This window comes from Salvelinus fontinalis, chromosome 27 (assembly GCF_029448725.1).
Source record: "Salvelinus fontinalis isolate EN_2023a chromosome 27, ASM2944872v1, whole genome shotgun sequence".
Classification (NCBI taxonomy): domain Eukaryota; kingdom Metazoa; phylum Chordata; class Actinopteri; order Salmoniformes; family Salmonidae; genus Salvelinus; species Salvelinus fontinalis.
The window spans coordinates 17,530,334-17,540,476 of NC_074691.1; the positions used below are offsets into that span (position 1 = coordinate 17,530,334).

The following is a 10,143-nucleotide window of genomic DNA, read 5'->3' on the forward strand; positions in this document are numbered from 1 at the left end:
TGATCACAGACCAGTAAAAACGATTGACTATATTAAATACACCCACTGATGGGTGAGCTTTGGGCATTTCATTTGCTTACATGGACATATGACATTCATAACCAACCCATTTACAAACCATGACTTCTGAAGATTGGCATCACAGCCTACGTTTTGTCTTACCATCTCATACTGTAGTTAAATTTCTTTGGAGAATAAAAACCAACACTAGAGCAAATAGACAGATATGCTATCCAAATCCTTATGTATGGCTATTGTAATTTAAAGTAAAACATGGGCAGAAAAACTTTCAAGCTTTTGTCTGAACACAATTTCACAAATCAAATTAACATTTCCCAATGGGAATATTGCCACGTTCACGTGCAAATCGGAACTAGGAAACTCAGAAATGGCCAACTTGCTACCTGGTTGTAGTTATACAGGTGCCGCGTTCAACCAGTTAGCAAGTCGACATGTCAGAGTTTCCTAGTTCCGACTAGCATGTGAATGCGGAATTTGGATCAGTTAACCAACAAGAAACAGTTTAAACCAAAAAAATCTAGAAAAGATTGTGCTTTAGAATAAAAGGTGGAGGAGTATCAATCAAATGTATTTATGAAGCTCTTTTTACATCAGCAGATGTCACACAGTGCCATACAGAACCCCAGCCTAAAACCCCAAACAGCAAACAATGGAGATGTAGAAGCACGGTAGTTAGGAAAAACTCCCTAGAAAGGCAGGAACCATGTATGAAACCTAGATAGGAACCAGGCTCTGAGGGGTGGCCAGTCCTCTTCTGGCTGTGCCAGGTGGATTATAAGAGTACATGGCAATTTAAAGCCAGATTGGAATAACCATTGGAGTAACCATTCAATGGCATTCAGCATTCATTTGTCATATAAATATACAATGATTATACAAAACATCAACAACACATGCTCTTTACATGGACTGACCAGGTGAATCCAGGAGAAAGCTATGATCACTTATTGATGTCACTTGTTAAATCCAAGTCAATCACTGTAGATGAAGGAGAGGAGACAGGTTAAATAAGTATTTTTAAGCCTTAGACAATTGAGACATGGATTGTGTATGTGCCATTCAGGGGGAGAATGGGCAAGACAAAATATTTAAGTGCCTTTGAAAGGGGTATGGTAGTAGGTGCCAGCTGCACCAGTTGTCAAGAACTGCAACGCTGCTGGGTTTCACACAACAGTTTCCCGGGTGTATCAAGAATGGCCCAACACCCAAAGGACATTCAGCCAACTTGACACATCTGTGGGAAGCATTGGAGTCAACATGGGCCAGCCTCCCTGTGGAACGCTTTCGACACCTTGTAGAGTCCATGCACCAACAAATTGAGAGTGTTCTGAGGCCAAAAGGGGGGGGGAACTCAATATTAAGAAGGTGTTCCTAATTTTTTGGTATACTCAGTGTATATTGCATATGAGATCTTAAACTACACATGGTATAACCAGCAGAAAGGGGAATGTCTACAAGGCACTGATTAATAAAAAATAAGAATAAAAGAAGCAACTGCATTCTACACATTTCCACTACTGAAGGGAAACTCATCAATGCACCTTAGGTTACATTTATACCTATATTTTAAGAAAGATCCAAGGATGTCAGCTGGTTTAAAAAAAACAGGTGCATTGTCAAATGCAAAGGCATAGGAGATGGAAATAAACAGATTTCCCTTTTAGGCAAATTGGGTGTGGGGGAGGGAAGAGGAATATCGTTCAAGGCTATGAAAATATTTGCTAAAGCAAAAATAGGTAATCTTTGTAAGGTCATAATGATGACAAATCAAACACCCACCAATATCAGTCAATTCCTGTTGTTCCAATGTAAAACATTTGGGGGGGTTTTAACCACACATTTCAGTCAAACAAATGTCATACTGTAGGTTATGTACAGTAAGTAATTCCCCAGTAAAACCAATTGTCAGGTACAAAGTGATCATTGGTTTAGTGGCATGTATATATAACAAGACATTTCATGATTGTCACTTTCTATATACAATATAACCTATAGCTGTGTGCATTACATATCAATCAATGACTTTGCTGTTGTTTTTCTATTTGTACTGCATGCACCACATATCATTTAAAGCACAACTATTATAATAGTGGATGGGTAAGGGATTCTGTAGCTGGACAAGCGTCACCCCATTTGGGCAAAAGGCTCAACTCTCTTATTTGTTCTGAAGAATGTATACAAATGGAAATGATCTGACATGTAATAGAAGTCAAGGATGTATAACACTGATTCAGTTTTGTTTTCTATGTAAAGTAATTTATGTGTACCATAATAATTAACTGCTGGCGCTGAAACATTGTATGTTGTTTTTTTAATAAATTATAACATTGTAATGCTTTACTTAACTTCAACTAAAATGTGTCTTAATTTTTAAGAAATAAAAAGCAAACCCGGTTACATAAAAAGAGAAAGCAAAAAGAATCAGCTTGTATAATCTGTCTTGAAAAAGAAAGAAATATATTTGGCAATCATGTTACTTTTAGTAATAACAGTAATAACAACCAAGCTATAAATCACACTGCTACATACACACCATAACATACCCCCCAAAATGTTTTGCTAACCCCTTGGAAGACCTCATTAAAAACACAAAAATATATAACACACTGCAGCCTTTGGAACCCTGAACATTTTAATGGCACTTATTTCCTCAATCCTCTCAGTACATCAAAAAGAGAATGAGAAGTCCATAGTTCATAGACGTTTGGCATAGTTATTACAAAGGACATGGTCACGGATATCACCCCACCCTCCGTTTTTCAGATGAGCCTTGTGCTCCACTGAATCTGCGTTTGTTAGTGCCAGGGACTGAGGGAAGAGGGAGGCTTTGGCAAGCTTAAGGGACTCCTGTGCTTTCTTTAGGGCCAGCTCAGGGCGACAGGCCTCCTTGTTCTGGTGCAGCCCACAGTTACCAGTATGGAGAACCCTGGACCCCTGTGCCACCAGCACTTTGAGTGGCTTGGAGATGCAAGTCCCTGACAGGTGCTGGAGGGTCCAGTCCCAGTTGTAGTCATCGTAGGAGCAGAAGTCATTGTTGCACCCCATTAGCTTGTAGTACACCTCTCTGGAGATGCCCATGCCAATGTTGTGCTTGGTAGACATCCACCCGGCAGTTTGCACCTTGTTACTGAGCTTATCAAATTCTGCCAGGCCGTTGTGGTTGCCTAGTGCCAACATGTCACAGTCAGGGCAGCTGCTCTTCCTGTATCCAACCATCTCCTTGAAGAGGTGGTAGAGGTCGGGCAAGATGAAGTTATCCTCCTCGAGGAAGACAACAAAGCCACTGTAACCTTGCAGAGCTTGCACTCGCTCCCACACAAAGTGAAGTTTCCACCACCAGTGGTGTTTGGTCTGTGTGATGGAGGCTTCCCTATAGTGGCCATACGAATCTGGATGCTCAGCGTTGAGGCATCCTGTTTTTAAAGCATCGTCCTTGGATATGTCTCGTGGACAGTCCCGTGAATCCTGCCCAGGAAACTCACTGGGATAGAGCTGTGTGCTGTAGGGGAAGTATATTTGCAAGACCTTGCAGAAAGTTATCCCTTGCACTATGTAATTGATTTCCTCTGAAAAATAGTCGTGGCTGAAAATCAACAGTAAACTGTGGACCTCAGCGGCATTTTCCAATGACTTGATGAGTATTTTGAGGTACTCTGGTCTGTTGTGAACCTGAATAACCAGGACCAATTTAGGCTCCCCAGGATACTTGTCCGCATTCTGAACGTATTGCTTGTAATTAGCATTGTAAATGGACTTTATCAATTCTGGAATAGAACTGTACTGAAACTTTGCCATGTCATCAGACAATATGTTTTCCTGAGCGACAACACCCGTGACTTCATCAGAAATGAAGACACGTGTTGTGATCATGACAGTGGCAATAATAAAAGAAACACCAAGGATAATGAGAAGGTTCTTTTTGAGAAATCGTAACCTCATTTTCGTAACGTTAAAGGCAACCTTTGGATACAATAATGATGGCTTGAATCACCTGACTATTGAAAGCGTTCTCATCTTGTTTGCATTTGCCATTTTCGATGGAAACCCAAATGCAGCAGTTTCCGCAGAACGTTACAAACTGGCACGCGAAGAAATCGTTCGTTGATGATGACTCCTTTTGACACGGATCTGTCAGTTCGGTTGGTCGATATCATCTGTTGCTATTGCTGTTTAGAAGTTTAGAGATCGGCTGTATCGCCTGTGAAAAGTAACAAGATGATGAAATAATGTATTATTCTCTATGTCAGACATATTAGATTTGTTTCCATTCATTAAGTTAATTTACAGTGGTTGAGTTGACTTACCAAGAGCGAGGTGTCATGTATCACTACAATGCTATCCGGAAGAGCGTTTTAGGACTTTGGAATGCCATGTAGTGAACACGTAACAAAATTGAGTGCTGACGTGTCCTATTCAGCCAACAGGAACAGGCAGAATTCTGAACGAATCAGTGGCCTATCTATGCTTATGTATTACGGGACCTACACTATAGGCTACATCCATGACGTTGGAGAAGATCTGTTGAGAGTAATGGTATAGTTTATGCTATTCAGTGTTATATTAATTCAATTAAGAATGAGTTTCCATTAATCAGAATATTAAATTTTTTATAATTGGGAGATGATCTTTCTTATGTCCAGGCCAGTGGCGATTTTAGCATGTAAATCTTGGTGGGGCCCCCCAAAAAAATATGTGGGATCCATGCCAGCAAAGCCACAACACAACACTAAACAATACATGAATTGCACTATACCACTGCTACACCTGGCTATCAGCGGAGACTTGTCTGGCAGCAGAACAGTTCATTCAGCCTCATTTACTGCCTTTTAAAAAAACAAAGCTGATATGGCTGACTTGCTTAAGTGGTTTCTACTGACAATTGAGATGGACAAACTTTGGCATAAGGGGACGACAAGCGAATAAGAGGCAATCCGTAATTTCGATTAAGACATTCAAGAGCGAGCTAGAACGGACGTAGTCAATATAACTATTTGTTCAGCACTTTTGAAATGTACAGCGACAGAATTCAGAACACGGGCTGTTCCTACAGTGTTCTCTCTGTTTACACCAAGTCAGAACCGTTGGATAAATAAAAGGGGCATATAAGCAGACAATGAAAGCTCTTACAATATTCGATGATTACATTTCTCAAAAAACAGGTTATAGGCTACATGTGCATCACCAAGTCAGAACAGGAGGGGAAATGAAGAGGTGAAAATAGACCAAATTGTTAGGGTGAGGCACATGGGCTACTAACAGCTTACTACACAATATACACTTAGTATTACCTTCTAAGCTACCATATACATATATATGGCATATTACGTCATTTATGCAGCAGCATACAAGACCTTGTTGTGCTGTGGCCACTTGAACAGGAAGGTGGTGCGGCGGTCATTCGTGGGTATATTTTGTCATCATACTTTGTCATCGAAGTCTTGCATTCTCTGGATTTATGGTGCTTTCAAGACAATTGGGAACTCGAAAAACAAAAGGTTGAATCATGATGACGTCAGTGATCTTCAGGTCATAGCTTTAGAAAGAGGCCCGAGTTCCCAATTTACAATTCCGAGTTGGATGAAAGTTCAAAACGTATTTCCCCAGTCATAGCTAATTTTTCCCAAGTTCTCAGTTGTCGTGAACTCACAAAAAATAGATTTTTCAGTTCTGTGTTAACAGTTGTTTTGAGCGCGGCACATATCATGCTTTATTGACAGCATGGCCAATGTTGAATGTTTATCATTTTAAACTAGGAAAAGAAACCCTTAATCTTAGATTTGGGACCACACAGCCACTCCACTGAATAGCAGGCTAATGATTGCTTTGCAATGCTTACAGTTAGCCACTGATTCCTTCCAAACCACTCATTGTTGAATTTGCGATTTCTAACTTGTTGTGTAATGTTTATGTCGAATGGCCGATGATCACCGATACGGTTTATCTATAATTTCTCTTGATTATTTATCTTCATATGACAAGGATTAAAAAGGATTTGCCAGTAGATTTTTGACTTGATTCATGATGATACCTGATAGCTAAGATTTTGACATGATCAGTCCAATCAAAGCTACTGTAGATATAACATGATTAGACGTTGTTTTATTTGTGGCCAATGACCTTGAGCCTACACTTCTACTGTAACTCTATGGCAGCCCCCAAATGGCTAGAGTCTTTTCAAGGTCTACCCTTAGGCGGTGACATAGTGTCCACATGAGTGACAGAACACTGAGACAATCACAACGCAACGCTCCGTATTTTCCCCTGGCTTGCCCCACCACCAAAGAAAACACTGAACAAGGCTGAAACACCTGCATTTTGGAGCTGACTTACTCAAGAAAACAAAAAAGAGACCATGTTTGTATGCAGCTTTATTAACTCAATGATATATATTTTTTTTACATTGTTTGCAAACTGATATGTGACACGTATTATTGCCAAAACAATATGTAAAATAGGCAACAACAAACCAAACAGGTGGTAGTAACGGCTTTCGTCCTCTTCGTCTGAGGAGGAGTAGGAAATATCGGACCAATGTGCAGCGTGGTACGTATCCTTAATAACGTTTAATGAGAATGAATACAAAATACAAAAAGAACAAGAGAATCAAATAAAAACCGACACAGTCCCGAATGGTGCAAACACTGAAACGAAAAACAACTACCCACAACCCATAGTGGGAAAACAGGCTACCTAAGTATGATTCTCAATCCAAGACAACGATCGACACCTGCCTCTGATTGAGAATCATACTAGGCCAAACACATAGAAATATAACATACAGAACAAAACATAGAAAAACAACATAGAATGCCCACCCCAACTCACGTCCTGACCAAGCTAAAATAAAGACATAAAAAAGGAACTAAGGTCAGAACGTGACAGTGGGGCTCAAAACAGGCTCTTCCGCCTCTTTTTATATGTGATGCTCTAAATGACAGGTTGCCACTGGTCCAGGCTATGGCTTGTGCAAGGATCTCTTCAGTCAGGTTGGACTGGTTAAAGCTGCCTGGCTGGTATGAATGAGACATGTGCCACACCCACATGGAATGTATGTGTTAGGGGTTGTTGATTACAGTAGTTAGGCGCCTAAACATACTTGTTAGAGTTACAAAATGAAAACACAACTGTTTAAGCTGTCACAAAATGTTCCAAAGACAAACGCTTTTCTCGTCAAACTAGAAGCGCCTTTAACTATTCAATCCAACATTCAACTATGTCATGGTATATGTATGCTATTGTGCACTTGTAGCCTTCCACATTAGTCTATTACATAGGGTATTGATTCCACCAGGCGGCTGTGAAATTCTCTCCACAGTTTGATGACATTCCAGAGGGCAGAGAAACATCCATATCCATCTGATAATAACCACACAAACATTTACATGGAGTTTTGTTTTGGATCCCATAACAGAAAGGGGATCTGGGGTGGATCTGTTAACGCCTAACCCCACCTGGCACCGCTGTCATTTGTCTCTTTCCCCCACCCAGACCAAATCAGCATGGTCACACACCAGAGGTACCAGCCCTCGCCCATATCGCCTACTTTCCAGGTCAGACTCAAGCCTAAAACATTTACATGAACCATAAATTGCTAAGTAAACTTGTTCATAACTTTCACCTGTAGATGGCAAGAGTAGACAGCAAATACAGTACCTAGACCCATTATGCATTGCTGTATCACATTTTGTTGTCCACTTCCCCCATTACTCTACTATTTGTTTCTAACCAGGGATCCAGCTCCTTGTGTTCTGTACTATGACTTATTGTTCTCATTATAAGCATTCATTCACGTGCATGAATCAACTGCATTGGTTATCATAACCAACAGAAGAAAACAATTATAACCTAGCTGGTTTAACAGCAGTAAGGAATCGATTCTGCAATAAAAATGTAAGGATTTGTAATGATATACAAGGCATTCAAAAAGTTTTCAGACCCCTTGACTTTTGTTACGTTACAGCCTTAATCTATACGCAATACCCTATAATGACAAAGCGAAGACAGGTTTTTAGACATTTTTGCAAATGTATTCAAAATAAAAAAACAGAAATACCTTACTTACATAAGTATTCAGACCCTTTGCTATGAAACTCAAAATTGAGCTCAGTTGCATCCTGTTTCCATTGGTCATCCTTGAGATGATTGGAGTCCAGCTGTGGTAAATTCAATTGATTGGACATGATTTGGAAAGGCACACACCTGTCTATATAAGGTCCCACAGTTGACAGTGTATGTCAGAGAAAACAACAAACAATGAGGTCGAAGGAATTGTCCGTAGAGCTCCGAGACAGGATTGTGTCGAAGCACAGACCTGGGGAAGGGTACCAACAAATGTCTGCAGCATTGAAGGTCGACAAGAAAACAGTGGCCTTCATCATTCTTAAATGGAAGAAGTTTGAAACCACCAAGACTCTTCCTAGAGCTGGCCGCACGGACAAACAGAGAAATCGGGGGAGAAGGGCCTTGTAACGGCAGTCTAAGTCGTCCTCCTCCTCAGACGAGGAGAGGCGAGAAGGATCTGAGGACCAATGTGCAGCGTGGTAATTTTCCATGATTTAATTAACACAAAACAAGACACTATACAAAATGACAAAACAAACTAACCGTCACAGTCCTAGCTGGTGCAGACAAACACAAAGACAGGAAACAACCACCCACAATCCCCAACACAAAACAAGCCACCTATATATGATTCTCAATCAGGGACAACTGTCTCTGATTGAGAACCATATTAGGCTGGACACAGAAACAGACTAACTAGACACACAACATAGAATTCCCACCCAGCTCACGTCCTGACCAACACTAAACAAGTAAAACACATAAGAACTCTGGTCAGGACATTACAGTACCCCCCTCCTGAGGTGCGGACTCCGAACGCACCCCTAAAACTCAAGAGGAGGGTCTGGGTGGGCATCTGTCCGCGGTGGCGGCTCCGGCGCAGGACGAGGACACCACTCCACCACTGTCTTTGTCCCCCTCCTTAGCGTCCTTTGAGTGGCGACCCTCGCCCCCGACCTTGGCCTAAGAATCCTCCCCAAGGCCCCCACATGATTTAGGAGGTAGCTCAGGACAGAGAGGTAGCTCAGGACAGAGAGGTAGCTCCGGACTGAATGGCAGCTCCGGACTGAATGGCAGCTCCGGACTGAGTGGCAGCTCCGGACTGAGTGGCAGCTCCGGACTGAGTGGCAGCTCCGGACTGTAGGGCAGCTCTTGACTGTAGGGCAGCTCATGACTGGAAGGCAGCTCATGACTGGAAGGCAGCTCACGACTGTAGGGCAGCTCACGACTGTAGGGCAGCTCACGACTGGAAGGCAGCTCATGACTGGAAGGCAGCTCATGACTGGAAGGCAGCTCATGACTGGAGGGCAGCTCATGACTGGAAGGCAGCTCATGACTGGAAGGCAGCTCATGACTGGATGGCGGCTCTGGCTGCTCCTGACTGGCTGGCGGCTCTGGCAGCTCCTGACTGGCTGGCGGCTCTGGTAGCTCCTGACTGGCTGGCGGCTCTGGCAGCTCCTGACTGGCTGGCGGCTCTGGCAGCTCCTGACTGGCTGGCGGCTCTGGCAGCTCCTGACTGGCTGGCGGCTCTGGCGGCTCCTGACTGGCTGGCGGCTCTGGCGGCTCCTGACTGACGGACGGCTCTAGCGGCTCCTGACTGACGGACGGCTCTAATGGCTCGGGACAGACGGGCGGCTCTGAAGGCTTGTGGCAGACGGATGGCTCAGATGGCGCTGGGCAGACGGATGGCTCAGATGGCGCTGGGCAGACGGATGGCTCAGATGGCGCTTGGCAGACGGATGGCTCAGATGGCGCTGGGCAGACGGATGGCTCAGATGGCGCTGGGCAGACGGATGGCTCAGATGGCGCTTGGCAGGCAGGCAGCTCAGACGGCGCTCGGCAGACGAGCAGTGTAGGCAGCTCAGACGGCGCTGGACAGTCGAGCAGTGCAGGCGGCGTTGAGCAGACGGCCGACTCTGACCTGCTGAGGCGCACAGTAGGCCTGGTGCGTGGTGCCGGAACTGGTGGTACCGGACTGGAGACACGCACCTCAAGGCTAGTGCGGGGAGCAGGAACAGGGCACACTGGACTCTCAAAGCGCACTATAGGCCTGGTGCATGG

At 43.4% G+C, this 10,143-nt stretch overlaps 1 protein-coding gene across 1 annotated transcript; it reads right to left on the bottom strand.

Annotated features, from left to right (window-relative positions):
- Nucleotides 1-576: 576 nt before the first annotated feature.
- LOC129825180 (alpha-1,6-mannosyl-glycoprotein 2-beta-N-acetylglucosaminyltransferase-like) lies at nt 577-4,419 on the bottom strand. Its single transcript, XM_055885064.1, has 2 exons — nt 4,326-4,419; nt 577-4,219 (listed from the first exon to the last, which is right to left on the bottom strand). Exon 2 carries the CDS (start codon nt 3,958-3,960, stop codon nt 2,716-2,718), a length of 1,245 nt encoding a protein of 414 aa, XP_055741039.1. The 5' UTR covers nt 3,961-4,219; nt 4,326-4,419; the 3' UTR covers nt 577-2,715.
- Nucleotides 4,420-10,143: the final 5,724 nt, after the last annotated feature.